Source organism: Oxyura jamaicensis, chromosome 9 (assembly GCF_011077185.1).
Source record: "Oxyura jamaicensis isolate SHBP4307 breed ruddy duck chromosome 9, BPBGC_Ojam_1.0, whole genome shotgun sequence".
Classification (NCBI taxonomy): domain Eukaryota; kingdom Metazoa; phylum Chordata; class Aves; order Anseriformes; family Anatidae; genus Oxyura; species Oxyura jamaicensis.
Window position 1 is genome coordinate 18,469,263 of NC_048901.1, and position 17,783 is coordinate 18,487,045.

Genomic DNA, 17,783 nt, shown 5'->3' on the forward strand with positions numbered 1-17,783 from the left:
CATTGACATACATATTACTACAGTTGATGTCTCTAATCCAGGACTCAGACTAACTGCTCAAACCATAAGGTTTAGGAGAAGACTCTCTGGCAGTGCTCCTGTGCTCCAAGTTCACGCCGACGCACCACGCCTGACCTTCCACCTGCACACTTCACATAAATAAGCCCAACTCTTCTAATTCACAGCTACCACGTAGTGCCCTTATTGGGTACAATGTGCCTTCCCTACACATACAGTCCTTCCTTTCAGCATTCCAACTTCTAGACACACTCCACTCAATACCTATTTTTTCTTCTACTGCATGCCTTTCTTGTTTCAGCCCACTGCTCACGTGGAAGCAAGTATTCTTCGTATTTGCATTCCTGTTAAGGTAAAATGAGACCAGCTGCCCACATAAATTTCCATCTACTTTCTGATAGATTAAAGAAGCAAACCTAACATTAGTCCCTAATTTGTAAAATCCACGCTAAGTCAAACTTGAATATATTTCCTACCTAGACACTGTGTGCATTTTAGTTAGGAGTTTGTCTTCATACCATTCCTATGGCATGTTCTTTTAATCCCCCTTTTAGAGATCAGAAATTGACACAACTTAAAAGTTGACATGAAACAACCGAGGAGTCAAAACACAAATTTTCTGTCCTAAGTTCCATACCTTAACAAAAGAGCCTTTTCTGTGAGAAAAATACACCTTTCCTGCATGGGACACTGCTGGTCTGCACAAACACACATCTCTTCAGCCTGCTTTTAGAAGAACCAGCATTCCCCAGCCCTTTATCCCCATATGAGCAAAATTAACCTTCCATATTTAAAATCATTCTCGTTAGCATTTTGTTAACTATATTATTGCTACCATATTAAGCCAGCCATGATGAATGAGCTCAAAATAGGAAATTAGCAATTCTACTACAGACAGTGTCATCCTCTATACAATGACCTAAAATACAATTAGGATACAATCAGGTTGTCCTTTTCAACAGTTACATGTAAGATTTGGTACTAAATCAGCATTTCAAATGATGAAAATGGCCTTGCTCTTACAAAGCAACAAGTGCTAACTGGCTAATTTTGGGAATTTCTAGAAATACTTCTCTAGAAATCAGGACTTCCATAAACTGACTACATAGCCAATTTTTATAGCTTTAAAAATTCTGTGCGAAAGCCCTTGCACACCTGGAAGCTGATAACACCAAATCTCACCAATCAAGAAACGTTTTATACATTAATTATATCTATACAACACTCGCATTAGACAATCTTACATTACAAATTTACAAGCAATACAGCAATCTAAACTGCACCACTATTTTATGGGTTATTTCACTCCAATAACTAGCACAATCTAGATGACCTCACCCTTATTATCTGTCCAACTATCAGTCACTCAAAAATGCAGCTACGGAATGAAGCTTAAAAATTCATTTGTGAAGCCTGTAACACCTGAACAGCACTATCTAATCAGAACAGCTGTGTTAAATCATTTGAAAGTGATTCAATAAACTTTTATACCATACCAGTATTTTAAAGCAGAACATAGTTTAAAATTTACTGATTTAGAATAACTTTCATCAAATTACTATTGGTGGAAAACTTATTTTTAGTCTACAAAATAATTATGTAGTTATAAACTAATTTATAGAGGCTTTCTCCAAATGAGGTTGGTAACGTATTTCAGTGAGAGAGAAATTATGAAAATCATGCTCTTTAGACATTCTCATCTGGATTACTTGACAAATTCCCTTACAATTGGCTCCTTAAAACATGACCCAATCCACACACAACCAACGCCTGTCATAGAACCATAGAATGGCCTGGGCTGAAAAGGATCTTAGAGATCATCTAGTTTAAACCCCCCTGCTCTGGACAGGCTTGCATCAAGAGGAATACAGGAAATTAATATAAATAAAGGAGATAGAAATGATGTGGGAGGTCTGTAGTAATGTGTGGATGAGAGCGTTGTTGGGTGGTTCCACAGACAGGAGCTAAAACAGAACACTGAACAAAGACAGGAAGCAAATAATGATAGGGCAGGTACCCCAAGAGAAAAACAGGTCACTTTTAGAAGCTTATCAGGAGTACAAGGTGGTAAATGCAGGCTGACATATGGAGACTTGCATGCCTGGGAAGTTTTGGAACGCACTTATCTTTGGCTGGTTGATGCAACGTGAGCTCAGTGACCTGCTGCTGCTGGGGGTAAGATGAATAGGATATGCAACTGAGGTCAGTGCGGTGTTTAAGCATGGACCTAGATGTTGGCCTTCTCTTTGCCCCTTTTAAAACCCTAAAGAGCTGCTCTCGTACATGAAATGTGTAAAGTACAGGGTGAGCATCAGAACTGCTATTATAACATGCACCTACTCCCACCGTCCCTCCCCCCAGAATGTGACCCATCACCTGTAAATGTGATCATTTCTACCGAACCTCTAGGTAAGGAAATTCATAACACCAAGTTGTTATACATGCTTTGTTGATACAAAAACATTAGAATTGTACAAGTGCTGTTAAAACTGTATTTAATACATTTTAGTGACTGAAAATTAATTTGGGTTCTAACAAACTGATTACAGGGAATGAAGGTAATCAAGCTGTCTCATGTATCTGAAGATGACTTAGAAGATCTTTCTCATTTCCAAACCTCATTAAGCAATCAGTACATTTATGAGGTAAATCTGCCGAATGCCTGAAATCCAAATGGGTTTTAAGGTCTTCAATCTGTCCCGTTGAATATTCACAGTACTGACACAAATAAATCCCTTCAGATAAATGAGAGCTTAAATGCTTGCAATACTCCAACATACCTGAAAAGCCCTTCCCACAGTCATCACAAACATGAGGGAATATTTTGGTGTGTTCAATAGCAACATGCCTGTTGACATTGGTATGCAGCCTGCTCCTAAAGCCACACACTTGGCATACAAAAAAGTTTTTGCATTTGTCAAAACTAATTTTGTTTATGAGACTGTACTGTCCACGCTCCTTGTTATTATAGCTGTCGCTTAACTCTATCAGCCGACACGCATGTTCGTTCACCACGTGGCTGTGCAGATCTTCTGGATCGTTTGTTTCATGCTCACAGAACTGACACAAGTACTGTTCGTCACAGCTGTGCTCCTGGAAGTGCAGGTACAGCTCACTGCTCGAGGAGAACTGCATATCACACTGCTCACACCAATAAAGGTGGTCGTTGAAGTGCGTGTCTGCTATGTGCTGACTCAGGTTCTCAAATATCACTGTTTTGTAATCACAGTATTTGCAGATGTACGGATCTTCCTCATGTAGCTTTACATGTTCAATTAGCTGCATTTTGCTGGAGAAGCTTTCTTTACAAACTTTACAGACATGAGTGTCTGTACATGTCTTGTGCTTCAGGATCATGTGCTGCTTTAAATCAGAGAAGTACTTGCTATTAAACTCACAGAGCTCACACTTGTACAGGCCACTGCTGTTGGCTCTCAGCAAAGGCCATTTCTGTTGAGCTGTGATGTTCAAAGCCTGGTTCTTCTCGAAGATTTTACAGGTTTCAAGAGGGATCTCCTCTAGATCCTCAGCTTCTAGCTTCTCAGGTGACACAGTTTGTGTTTCTATATCATGAACTTCTACAGCATTAACTTCCGTTGTAGAAATTTCTACAGTTTGAATATCAAGAGGTTTCTCCTCTTCTGTAGGGATGTCACTGAATATCGGTGAATCACATATGTCTTTACACATTCCATTATTAGTAGCTTTATCTACAGAAACAAACAGGTAATACAAGCAGAAGGTTAAAAACAAATCCAGAAAAAAATCTGGGTCCGTATTTAACTTTTCAGTTAGCTGTAGTAGCTAATAAATACAAAAAGCAGCTATTGTTCCCCAGCCACTAGGGCTACATATTAACTAACTCATAAATAACGTAAACTACAACTTTTTGTTGTAAACTACTACTATTTTTCATCTCTTATGTCAAACCAAAGAAGGAAAATAACAGCTATATTAAAAGCCAACATCCACGCTCTCCAGCTTCCCAGCATCCCAGCTGCAAATACACATTTACCTTTACCTTTATCCTTCTTTTTAGGTTCGGTATAGTGCAACCCCACGACGTTTGAATGTGACGTACTCCAGTGAGAAGTGCCAGCATGCACTGGACTCCCATCATCATCTGTGTCTATGCTCTGCACGGGACTGTGGTATCTACCTGCAAAGATCAAAGATTTTCTTGTCATTATTCATGCTTTCAAGCATCATCCTGACTCCCTTGATTTAACCTAGATCTTACTATTTACTGATTCCAGCTGCATAAATTGATCTTTACATACCCCTTACGTTGTAACCTACATTGAAGAAAGTTAACAGTAAACACTGCAGAAATTATTTCCATACATACAAAAGTCAACAGAATAATTCAAAAGGTGGCAATGCTGTCTTTACAATTTCAGAAGAAAAAAAAAAACAAAAAAAAAAACCAGTCAGTTGATTATGCTGGGGAAAAAAATAAAATTCTTAAATGAAGCTTTATGTATGAAAGATGCACCTTTTTAATATCCTTAAATATTTCTGGTCATCAGATTTTAAGGTATAATACTTTGTGAGACTTCTGGATACTTGTTGGACAACTTATTAGAGTGAAAGGAAAAATAAATATAATAAAAATCCATCCTCAAATTTACTCTGCCCAGTGTGTTAAACTCTACATCAGTTAGTGGATGCTGCATTAAAAAGGCATTTTCCTGAGGTACAGGTTACTATTGCTGGTGTATTTCCTCTCAACTCATAGATTATTTACATCAGATTTATGTCACCTAGCCAGTGGATATTTAAAGATTAAAAAATTCATTCTAAGTGCTATAAAATTGAAGTATCTTTTTGTTGTTGCCACTTTTTACTTTGAAAATTATATTTGAATTATAATGAGTAAACAACCTTCCACTAGTCTAAGGCATAGCAGATGAGAACGATGCACAGAAGTCTGCCACTACATATTTCGTATTCTACTTACTTCTATGAATACGAGTATAATGCTTTTAGTTAAGGATTATAGAACAAGATTTCAAAGTGCGCTCTTACCTCTGTTTTCAGAATATTTTATGTCTGGTTGTTTCATAGAACAGACACTATAGCAGTGGTCAGAAAGAATCCCACTATTATCTATGTATTTGGTCGCACCGGAAGAATCTAGATTAGAAATAAAAATAAAAATGAGTATTTACACTAACAAACTGATGTAGCAACATATGGATTTAACATTCACCAGAGTTCTTCTCACTGGCCGCATTTTTACTTCTCATGTTGTGACGATTCTGTGCCAGCTCTGATAACACCACTGTTTTGATTTGCAGATTTCAGCTGCTGTCCTGATGTTCCGAGCATCAGATGCAGTTGTTATCAAAATCTGCTTCCACTGAAGACAGTGATGGGAGCACAGTTAATTATGGACACCCCCAACCCAACTTTAATGAAATTTCTCCCCTTGTTTGTTAGTAAAACCTTCACCTCATGGTTTGTGTAAGCTTTCTGATGTGCAGGGAGTACAGAACAAAACCAGTCAGATGCAGTGACCAAAAGTGGCTTGACAACGGAGCATGCGTAGCGGTTATACATTCAGAACAAGGCTCCTTATCCTACCCTTTAAGTTACTGATTTCCTGATATAAGTACCCTTTTCGTAATAATTATCTGAAACAAATTAAACTAATTGAAGTGTGTACATAACTCAAGCTCTAGACTGACCTGAATATCGAGAAGGGTGTAGAGTCTTCCGTTTTCTCTTTTTAGGGTGTTCATTCATTTTGAATAGTCTAAAATAATAATGAAGTGAAAAGGTTCAAGAGTTAGCTTGACTTACTTTTAACTAATTCGTAATTTTCACGAGTTTATGAAATAACTCAAACATTTTGAAAATCCAAACACCACATGTAAGATTGCTCTTCATAGAATCCTAGAATGGCTAGGGTTGGCAGGAACCTTAAAACCCATCTAACCCCAACCCACCTCCATACGCAGGGACACCTCCCACTACATCAGGTTGCCCAGGGCCTCATCCAGCCTGGTCCTGAACACCTCCAGGGATGGGGCATCCACAGCTTCTCTTGGCAACTTTTTCTATCCCCTTGTCCCATCCAGCCCATTCTGTTACAGTTAAGAACACAACAAATGCACATGGTTCATATTCCTGCCTTGGAACAAAATAATAAGGAGGTTTACTATAAAGACAGGCAGGTCGAGACTCCAGTCACTCACGTACTCATTAGAAGCAGTTCTGCATTCTGTGGCCTTTTGTCAGACATGGGATATTCTGAAGCACATTGAAAATATTAACTGAAATGTTATCTTACCAAAAATCCTAGACTCTTCAGTATCAGCAAGTAGAGCAGCCAGGAAGCTGACGGCTGCACAGCTCCCAGATGTAGTGAACGCATCAGCACGGGAAGATTTACATCTACAGAATGACAGAATTTAAAACACTTTAAACCAAAAATAAAAAAACACATCAGAATCAAATACAGAAGCATTACTAACTGTGAGGCTACAGAAACTGACACGAGAAAACAATATACGAAGTTTAGATCCACATTAGTGTAAAAATTCACAAAGTGTGTGCTGTTTATTCTCCTTTTGTGCTGGGTTTGCTGACTTTTGCTGTGCTTGGCTGCTCCTGGGGTCAGGAAAATAAATGGAGGTGGCAGCAGAAACACTCGGGTGCTTGGCTGCCAAGCAGCCTGAAGGAGAGCTGAAAGCGCAGGCTCCAGTATGCTCTGCTGCGTTAAAGCACTTACAGGCCCAGCACCTTGTCGAGCCAATGCTGCCCATCAGAACCCTCAGCAGAGGCACCACGGCCCCGCACCACACTGACGCCGTCCCAGAGACCGGCCTGGATCCCGGCCCTGCTCCAGCGGCACAACAACGGGGCCAGCGCTCCTCCAGCACCACATCGCAGCCGGGCACCGCCGGACACCCGCCTTCTCCTCTGTCCCCCCCAGACTTTTATCCCGACGGCCTCGCGGCTCCGCCCGGTGCCCGAGAACGGGGGCACGGACACGGGCTCGGGCTTCAAATGGCGCCGGGGCAGCGCTAAGATGGGGGCGGGCGGCAGGCGGCGGCGAGCGGGCGCCGGGCCCGGCGAGGCCAACGGCAGGCGGGAGGCGGGCGGGAGCCACCCCGCTCCCCGGGCGATGCCGCCGGCCGCTCCCCCGCCCGTGCAGCCGCCGCCTCCGGGACTCACCTCCCGCTCGGCTCCGCTCCGCGCCCAGCCCGGGCCGCCGCCGCCCCCGGACGCGGCGCTCCCCGCGGGGGAAGGGGCGGAGCGGGGCCGGCGGCCGCCGCCATGGCGCCCCCTGAGGGACGCGGCGGGAAATGGCGGCTGTGAGGGGCTCCGCCGGTGCGAGGCCTCGGCCCCGAGCCTTTCGCTGCGGGAGGGCTCGTTGGTACAGGGGCCGTTTTCTCAGCCCTGAAATGTGCTCCCAGGGCCCTTTTTGGCCGCTTCACAGCATGGTTTCACCTGCAGGCAATAACCCCTGGCACTACTGAATCCCCCCCCAGGACTGACAGAGTCATCACCGTAGGGTTAGGCCTTGGTCCTGTTTTACACAAGAGGCAGAGTACGATTTTCATAAAGCACAAAGCTTTTTGTATCAGCTGTTAAAGCTGCTCTGAAGAAGAATGAGTAAGAGTCCTTTTTGCTCACTTAATCTTTTCTTTTTTATGTCACAATGAGGTAAAAATAAAAGAACAGTGACAGCCTGCCCTGGCATCTTTACAGGTGATCTTTAAGGTGCTGTTCTGTGATTCTGTATCTCCCCACAAAGCTGGATAGTTCAAATGTCACCTTTTTGCTTTGGAAAATAAAGAGTCATTATTTATTTTGAAGAGACAAGGCAGACTATGACAGTCACTCAGTTTGATTACTTAAAACAGATCATGGGGATTTTGCCAAACCTTCCCTTTAATGAGCTATTATGCTCTGGGTTAGGCTGAAGCTACTAATTTTAATATCAAACTTTCAATGAGCAGACAATCCACAACATCCCTAATGCTACTGTTCCAGTGATTAATTAAAAGTTATCTCACATTTCATCTGTTTTATTAACCAGGAGGTGGAAGTGGACATCCTCCGTTTATAAAATCCTACCTTTAGCCTTTGTCTTGAAAGTTGGAAAACATGTCTTTAGGGCGATCTGGTTTGGTTACAGCCACATAAGAAGAGCTCCATCATATGATCACACAAAAGTTTTGATGGCAAGCAGCATGAATACAAGCAGACCGATCCTTTTGAAGACATACTGCTGAGTCCTCAGAAATTAAATAAATGTGATGCATCTAATATCTCCTAAGCTAACTTACTAATGAAGCAAGGTACTAGCATCCCAGTTCAGTTTGTTCTCTACTGCTTATTCCAGATACAGAACCTGAGCTTACTCCAAGATAGTTTGTGATAGAGTTCTTATAATTGGCTATAGCCACCCAAAGGTGTAGTTGCCCACATATTTCTACCTTTAGCCACTAAAAAGTTTTCTATGTAAGTATTTGGGAAAGAAAGAAAAAAAAAAAAAGCACTTTTCCCAGTGGAGGGCAGTAATGGGAATTGATACTTTGTAAAGGGAAAAAGAGAGAAAAAAAAAAAAAACCTCCTTTGTTTGAAGTAGTCCTGCTCAGTGAGACAAAACCAGCTAACCAAGTCACTGTCACAAAGCACAATACATCGTCTGTACCTTTTGACTGATTTCCTCTCCACACAGAGCAGCACAGCCCAAACACACACCTGTCAGCTAGGAAGCCAAGACTGAGTCAAAGAAAAACGTCTGAGGAGAATCCCCTTTGAAGCCGTAGATCCAGTTCAAAGTCACAGGCACCAGACACGCTCATCAGACAGAAAAGTCTAAATTAATCTCACTTGCAAAACCCCCACGTGCTTGGGATGTTCAGACAGATCTGGGTCAGCTTTTAAACATTCAGAACCCATTCTGACCAGATATATAAAGAAACTCATGGGTAGTCACCTTGTGGTTTAAACAGGCAACACAGATGATGTTTGTTTTCATTAGCAGGGATGTATCCATACTGAAATAAGGAAGAATGGGATAAACTTTTTCTCAATGAAAGCAGGATGTGTTGCTCACAGGGACAACTTTTACCCACCAGTGAAGGTGAGGCTGCTGTTGGGACTCAGAGACACACTTCAGCTTCAACCTTGCAAACTACAGAGGCAGAATATCTTGTTTTGCAGCCAAGGAGGTGACAAATCCAGGTGACTTAGCTACTTGTAACAAGACTTGATTTCCTTCCTGGAAGGCCTCAGCCTCACCCACATTTCACAGAGTGAGGGAGCTGCAGAGCATGGGGATTTTGGGGCTTCCCTTAAGAGCTGCAGTGAGAGGACAATGAGAGTGCTCTCCAGATTAGAGCTCAACTTGAATTTCAAAATAACTAAGGATGATGAATGTCCATCTTTAATTAAGAGTTCAGATCCGGGGTAGACTGAGCATTTGCTGGCCCACAGCCCTTTGCAAAACTAGGCAGAGGTCATCTGAAACAGAACTGACCAGTGCACCAAATTTAAAACTTACGGAGGGCATCAAAGATGCTTAGCAGTGATCTGATTACATCTTGATACTTTTCTCATCCCTTCAAAAAAAGTGAAATTCTCATCAGAACTCACATACCTCCCACAATAACAATTTGTTGGAAATTGAAGTCTAAAATAGACCAGCCTTTCCACAGATGAACTTAAGCAATTCTATTACAGCCTCATGGTCTTATTCTTGCCAATGAGTAATTTCCCAAATATGTTTCTCAATCTTTCAAAATCAGTACTGGATACAAAAATACAACCTAGTCTTCATTTTAAATATAGTTTTGGTGATGAAACGCCAAGGATATTTTTCAGAACCAAACCAGATTGACTTAGCAGAGGCTTTACAACCATTCAGCTGAAACACTTAAATATTGTCTGCTCTCTTCTCACAGCTTTGACAGACCACATCTAAAATAAGTTACTTATTTTGAGGATCGACATGTACAAGAATGAATGCCATGTGCCGTTAAGACCTCTCACTTGGCCATACCCATAAATAATGCAAATTCTATTTCAGTATTTTTCACCCCACCTAAATTAACAGATGCACAAAATTTCTGTCTCCTTTTCAGAAGGGATGAAACATCAAATCACACCTCCAAGACTCAAGTTTCCTTACATTCTCACTTCAGGATTCACAAGTGTACCAACCATATTATTTTAATTTAGTTGTTAGTATATACATTAACACTCAAAAGTGTGATAAAAACCAAACAAAAGTAGTTTTTTTTTAATAAACAGCATGTGATACAGACCGCGAAGATAAATAAAAAGCAGACTTTTTACAGTTTCCCATGAACATGAACTACAATAAGTGTCATAGGCCAAACTTGTCTTTAGCACAGCAGAAGGGAAAAAGTTTTTTTTTTTATTTTCTATTTTTTTTCTTAAATGTACTGCAAGACTATTCTCAGTACGACAACACATGCATCTTGCTGCATCTTAAATATTTTTTTGGCCCATTATTACTAAAAATGTCTTGCTTCCTAACTATTATACCACAGGACCTTTATTACAGAATGACATACACATTGCAACATTCCCCCCCGCCCCCAGTAGTGGTTATTTCAAAGATAATTGTCTCATTTTTAAAAAGGTATTTCAAGCACTGGTGGGTGTTCATACTCCCTTTTCTGATGCAGACATGTAACTGCCACTAAATTCAACAAAGTAAGATAAGCATCAAGAGAATGCACCCTCCCGGGCTCTATCCATGCAAAATGCCAGCAAGATCCTGGTTAAGGGAGGTGATCCTTGATCCTTCCCCTCTGCTCAGCGCTGGAGGGACCAAGCCAGCGGTGCTGGCCTCCCCAGTATGAAAGACACACCGGGACACTGGAGCAGGTCCAGCGAAGGGCCATAAAGACAGGAAAGGGATATGAGGGGAGGCTCAGAGAGTGAGGATTTTGTACACCTGGTGAAGGGAAAGCTCAAGGGGCATCTTGTCAACATATACAAATACCTGATGGAGAGGTGTAAAACAGACAGGCAAGGCTTCTCAGTGCTGCCCTGCAAAAGGACTTTAGGCAATGACATAGATGGAATTTCATTCAAACATCGAAAAAAAAAATTAACTGTGGATTCTCCTTCCCTAGAGATTCTCTGAGCCCAGCTGGTGGATGTGCTGGGCAGCCTGCTCCTGCAAACAGGGTGGTTGGACCAGAAGATCCCGAGGCCCCGCGAACCGCAGCCGTCCGTGTGATTCTGTGACAGCTCCTGCCATCATGCTGCCACTTGCAACAACACTTTCAAAACTTCAACCCTGAGAATCCAGGACAGACCGCAGCCATATATTCATTTTTCAGAACCCTTTTCTCCACAAGGCAAGTGGATTTTGATAGTGTATGTGGCTATTCACACTTAAAACTTTCAGAGGTGAGAGGGGGCAAGGAGAAAGGATGATACTTCCAGCTGATGAAATCATGTTTATCTTCACAAGAGGTGATGAATAATTTGGGTCACAATGGCTCTATGATAAGAAGGATTCATCTCTTTCTCCCTTCCTCTTCCCCGTGTCCCAAATCAAACACGAAGACAACTTTGGACAGCCTGGAACAGCTGATAATTTAGGCTATAGAACACTATTAATAAAGCCTGAGAACAGATTAAATATACATAGACCAGAGAAACAAACAGAACTGGATTCCAGCTGTGAATATCCACATTTTGGCCTTCACAGATTAACTACAGCAGACAAAAGATTTGTAGGAGAAAGTTTCTGCTTGAGTTAGGCTTTCTGTAACTTCAGCAATACAACTATCAGGTTTAACTGTGATTAATTCTAATACTGGAACAGGTTCCTAACCACGTTGCTATGGTTCCTAAACCAGTTTACAGCTACCGAGAAATTGGCACCAGTATTTCAGGAGTCAAGATAGGGTAGAATATTTTTTTTGGCCTTCTTCATGCTGAAAACATTTTGTGTCACATACAGAAGTGACAGTAAGGGCACTTAAAACACATTTATGCAAACCAATGGGAAAGCCAACAGACAGAGCATTGCTTCAATTAATCTTCTCTTACAAATAGTTCAAGTTGCCCTTATGCCATGGGCATGTCGCTTTTTGGGGAGGTGGGTGTTGGAAAGGGAAAAGAAGAGAGATGGTGGGAGGGATCCACCTCTGGATTCGAGTCAGGAATGCTAACATAGTAAGATCTCATCCTTTTACAAGTCTACCCCATAAAGCTCACAAGTCAAGAAGACGACTTGCAGATATTGTACTAACTACTGCAGATAATGTATTAACTACTGTGTTTTTCCTGAGTGTGGGTTTGCAAGTCTTAATACAATGGAGTAGAAAGAGGAAATATTTAAGAGTTTTCTCTAAGCTAGTAAGCAATAAAAATCCTGGAGGTCTCACAAGCAAAGGCAACTACAGACAAGACTACTGTAGCTATGAATTAGAGAGCTAAAGGCTAGTTAATAAAGAAAGTATTTCAAAATAAAATTGCCAAGGGTTTAATTGAGCAGCTAGAAAACATCCCTCATGAAGAGAACAGCTCTCACACTGAATCATATGATTAAGCAATCTGGGGCTTTAATACCCATGGAGCCTAATTCTGATTTCATATGCTATTGTGAATCCAGAGTGATTCTCACGAAATCAGTGTTGTATCAGCATAAAGTGAAATCAGATTTTCTCCAACACCAGAGCACCTATAGATTTGGTTGGCATATGCAGACAGAAAACCTCTATAGCCAGTTTCCAGTTGGCTTCTTTCATTAACACAGATTAAAAAAACAACCCACGCGTGATCAGCTGCAGGGGTGCATGCAGGGTCCACAACATTTTGGACAGATAGAGCCTTAGCTGAACTGAGACAACTTTCAGCATGAAAAAAGGTAGAAAAAACATTTGTATGGAACATGTATTGCAGAACTAAAATGGAGATTCAACCATCTGCAACAACAGATAAACAACAAAAAATAAACCCAACAAAAGTGTGGTTCTTCCATTCAAGTAAAACTAGAACAAGAGAAAGAAGCATGGAAGTTTAAAAAAACTTAGAAGCAGCAAATTACAGTTCTCTGTAATTCCACACCATTTTCATTAACTTGAAGATTTTAAAGATGTCAAAGGCTTCAACAAAATAGTAATTTAAGTGGCGTTTGTTTTGAATGGGTCCAGCCCAGGTCTGCAACCTGTACAGACATGCAAAACAAGAAGAATTCACAATTATGAACAGACGCTGGAACATGCCAGTTATAAAATGACAAAGCAAAGAAAATGCCTTCAAACTGTCCATGAACATGGGCTACTGACTGCTAAAGGGCTTATAACATTTTACATAAAAAGCAAAGTTGGAAACAAAAACAACCCTCCAAAACACCACCAGCAGGGTCATCACATACAAAGTTCTCTACAAGCTTGGTTATTTCTATATTGCCCTTATTACGCAGGCTTACATCTTCCCCACAAGATACTAAACCACTAACAGCTTGGGTTTTATTTAAATGCTTAAGAGTTTTTTTTTTTTCTTTCAAATTATACTGAACGCATGTCTGAAGAAACTACTAATGCACTCCTTCAGAACAGAAAGGCGTGCATAAGTCAGAGGTGCTTTTTCAGCTACCTTCAGGAAAGCAAATAATATAATTTACAAAAAACTAATCAGCAGCAACCTGTTTTGTCACTAAACCAAACATGAATAGCTTCACAGTTGAAAAGGTTAGTCTTTACATTTCACTAAATCGCCATTTCCTAATGCTTTGCAATAAATTGGATGGCCCAGTCCTGGGCTCCTTGCTCCAGCAGTCCTCCTATGAAATTTTGCAGGAGCAAGGTGTTCAGATTCAATTCAAGCTCAAAATAAGCTACTTGGCGTTTTGTGCAGCTGATTCTCAGAATAAAGGGAACATTTTTAAATCTCCATCGTGTGGGAATAGCTAAAGAAAAAATTCAAATTCCAAGCAATCTGTAAAAACATAGAGCTCAGCTATAGGTGCATTTACAATCTGTAAGATCTTGTTTCCGATACTGAGAATAGATGAGATCTTATTTACACCAACGTAAGTCAATATAATTCCACTATAGTGAAATTACATTAGCACAAAACTGGCATACCAGGATAAAGTAATTAGTGTTAAACACTTTGAAGCTGTAAAAAGGTGTTCCCCCCCCCAGGAACACTGACTGGCACAATGTTTTCCAAATGCCCATCCTGGTTGTGGTAGGAAGAGTAGCTTGAAGTCCATGATCTTACCCTATATTATTTTTTAAAACTGTAATTACCCCAAATCATATTATGTCTATATCACTATGGAGTTTCCTTTCTTTTATTATTCGATGTCTATAAGAAATTCTACAGCTTGTGCACAGCATTTAGTTGCAAGAACTTTTAGAAACAGAGCGTGATTCCTCATACCTTTCTGTTTGTGCAAAAAGGGTGCAGAACACTGTATGCTTGAACTGAAAGATGCGTATACCCATATTTACAGAAGTAAATGGCTAGGAAGGGGTAAGGTACAAAAGAAGTTGGGCTAATAGGATGCAATAAATTTGAGTCGATCTTTTCATCCAGACTGGAGAAGTCCAACCATCTCTTATATAAAGAAGGTAAAACATTGTTTCAATAATAGATAAATAAGGATAATATAGCACCTAATATGGCATTTGTGCAACAAATTTACTCTACTAAATCAAGAGTAACAGCCAACAGGGTTTCAGATTTTGTGACCTAAACAATTTAAACTCATTGAAACAAAGATGTGTTTTCAAAGAGCTACTCCATTAGTGTTGACTGCAAAGTAGTATGTACAAAGGTTAATTTTGCTCTAGAAAGTATGACCAAGGTTAGCAGGAGTGAAAATATTCATCTGAGCAAAAAGGAATATGTAACAGTCAATAAAGAATAACGGGAAGTCTGTTGGACTATTCCAAAATGTTTAGTAAAACTAAGGAAATAAAACTTCACATTCCCCGTACTATTCGTGGAACTTCTATAGTCTTCACAAAAACAGGTTTCCCCCCACAACATTGTCAAGTATCTATGTGTACAGTAATTAACTGCAAGAGCTTGACTATGAAAGTGTCTTGAAAGACCTAAGTCTTGGCTTTACAATCCCCAAAGTCTTTCATAATGTAATCGATTGCACATTTTTAATATATTACAATTTGCTATATGAAGCCAACCACTCATTACCTCATCAGTACAGCCTGCACAAAGTACAGTTTATTTATATACTTATATTCTAATCTAACACCAGCTGTCAGCATATTTTATATTACATGTGGTATTGCACTTTTTGAGTGGCACCTCGGTGTGTGTTTGTAAGTGAATGAGTTAAACCCCCGAAAGCCCCCAGACCTTTGGAATTTACTCCAAGTGCTGCCAATCTAGCAAGTTTAAAATGTTAGGGTGAACGTCACCCTCAGAATCCCGTGTTTCACTAAGTAAAAAACCTGTTTAGTAGTTAGAAAAACAGTCCTACCTGAAGTTGTGCATACGGGCAATCTGACATCCTTGGTACTCTGAACAGTTTCAAAAAGTGGTGCCAATTTAATTGATTGCACACATCATAATTGTGTTGGAGGACAACAACTAGATTTACAAATATATATCACACACACACAAAACAGACAAAGCTATAAAATGTTTGGTAACTCCACATGCTTTGAGCTAGCCAAATGTATCTGCTGTATGTTGAACTGCTTATTATTGATCATATTGAAAATCTAAACAGCTATTTCTGATGTATCAGTTACTGGATTAAACAACCACTTCCAGAGGAGGAAGAAAGAAGAGAAATGGTGGACCCAAAGGTTGAGGGTTTAAACATACGTTCCTTGAATAGCCAGCATACCACTTCAGTAATGTGAAGAGTATTGCCCCAATGTGTGTTGTTTTTTGTTTGGTTTTTGTTTTTTAAAGAGAATCAGGCCAAGTTCACCTCTGGCATTAGTGGGTGTCTCCCCCACTTCTTCAATGCTACTTGTGTCCTCTTTCACCAGGGTTGAATTTGGTCCTAGGAGTATATCTGGTCACCTTCGGTGACACTAATGGAAACGGGAGTCTTGGACAGATAGAACTGGGCTGCAAAATTAAGAGAGTGAATATTGGACAAATCATGTAAATAAAGAATATATATTAATAATAGTTCCTATTATATAAATAGCCTTTATAAAAAAATAATCTTTCAATAATTTTAATAACTCACCTTTCTTTAGGTTCTGGAAAACATGTATGAAAAAAATCTATTCAGTTCAAGTTAGATTAAAGGAAACCTAAGATGAACACTACAGCTCTTTGTTGCACTAAACCCAATTCTGACCATTCAATTTCCAGGTTAGTCAGTTTTGGGGGATGATAAAAAGAGTTTCTTTGTGAAGGTATGAATTGCACCCCTAGAAATACTGAGCAGAAGAAACACCATACTGAATGGGCCTATTTCCTACTGCTTTCAGAAACTGTGCAGATGACAGACCCAGAAATCAAAGGTTCATCTAAACCCCATATATGTTAATGCCTCTGAGCACATTTTAAAAGGCACTGTCCTCTCACTATTATTTTTAGATCTTTGAGCTTAAACTCCTTCCCTTCAAACTATGCTGCATTTAAATATCCACTATCACTCGAACTGTCTTTCAATGCTTTTCAGTCCAGCATAGTCTCTAGCTGCTGTACCAGATCTAAGGTAATATGTGATGGACTCTATATTCATGCTAGCACTATTTTCTTTTTCCTTTTAATTTATCCTATCAAATGAAAAAAGGAAACATTCTTCCAAGTTTACCTTTTTGGGCTTAAGGCATAACATGAAGTCACACATCATACTAAAGCTTAAGTTTTGAAGTGTACAATTTTAGTGCTATCTGAAACCCTGTTTTACATTATTTTCAACAGTTGTCTGTACAGTTCATCTCTTATTTTTGCCATAAGTTCTAATGTCGTTCATGGTTTGTGCAATTCCTATGCAACCAGTCTTTGCTGCTAACGGGTATTAACAGTGCAGTACCCACAAAGCGGGTTGTTCAGTTCTTGTTTTCTTTGCTTTCATCTCAGTTCAAAGCATGTTGCTTTATTGTGTGGAAGATCCAGTCCATTTTTGTTGTCCAGCCACCATGGTGAGCATCATTCATTTGCTTCATGAAGTACTCAAGAGCTTCCTGCTCAGTTTTGTCCAATGCAAGGGTCTTTCGAATGTATGCAATATCGTCAAAGGACTGCAGTTCTGGCATTCCTGAGCCAAGCATCATGGAGAAGAGATTTATGAACAGATTGGCATGCTGCCGAATTGCTAGATAAGCCTTATAACACATCTCTTGAAACCTGGAAAAGATGGGGAAGAAAAAAAGCTCAGTGTAGATGCCTGTTAGATGCATATTTAATCTCTTAAAATATTTTCAGGGTATTGGTAGACATTTTTAGTTTAATAATCTAGTAATAATCAAATAATAGCCTCATAAGAACATCAAAATGTTGCTAAGAGATATCCTCGTCTTCCTACTTAGGTGATCTTAACTTCCGTAAAACTCCGTAGGGGTCAGACTGACACAATGTACAAATTGCAGACAAGCTTTCTAGCCTCAGTCCTCATTTGCAGTTTGTGCAGATGTTCAACACAAGTCTAAGGGAGTTCACAGAGACATTTTAGTTATTGCTGCTGCCATTTCAGACTGTAAAGCAAGTTTCCTGATATGCTGCTGCACACACAGTGCTTTCCTGGTTATTATCAGTGACAGAGACAATTCTCTCCTGTAATTTTATGGGGGAGGTAACTGTTCCTCCTTAGA

The 17,783-nt window shown here is 40.2% G+C and overlaps 2 protein-coding genes across 5 annotated transcripts in view; both read right to left on the minus strand.

Moving 5' to 3' along the window:
• Positions 1-817: 817 nt before the first annotated feature.
• On the minus strand, positions 818-14,287 carry ZNF639 (zinc finger protein 639). 3 transcript variants are annotated; one of them, XM_035334066.1, is made up of 6 exons: positions 7,201-7,275; positions 6,314-6,417; positions 5,709-5,776; positions 5,047-5,154; positions 4,040-4,177; positions 818-3,728 (listed from the first exon to the last, which is right to left on the minus strand). In XM_035334066.1, the coding sequence occupies exons 3-6, from the start codon at positions 5,764-5,766 to the stop codon at positions 2,581-2,583; spliced, it is 1,452 nt and encodes a 483-aa protein (XP_035189957.1). In that variant the 5' UTR covers positions 5,767-5,776; positions 6,314-6,417; positions 7,201-7,275; the 3' UTR covers positions 818-2,580. The 3 variants fall into 3 exon arrangements, with proteins under 3 accessions (XP_035189957.1, XP_035189955.1, XP_035189956.1); XM_035334064.1 differs by having other exon boundaries at positions 4,034-4,177; XM_035334065.1 differs by lacking the exons at positions 6,314-6,417; positions 7,201-7,275 and adding an exon at positions 14,283-14,287 and having other exon boundaries at positions 4,034-4,177.
• PIK3CA (phosphatidylinositol-4,5-bisphosphate 3-kinase catalytic subunit alpha) overlaps positions 10,436-17,783 on the minus strand; it is a 42,473-nt gene continuing 35,125 nt past the window's right edge. For both annotated transcript variants that reach the window (XM_035334062.1, XM_035334063.1), the window contains exon 21: positions 10,436-17,319. In XM_035334062.1, the coding sequence (XP_035189953.1) occupies positions 17,049-17,319 (271 nt within the window). In that variant the 3' untranslated portion in view covers positions 10,436-17,048. The remainder of the gene's footprint in view (positions 17,320-17,783) is intronic.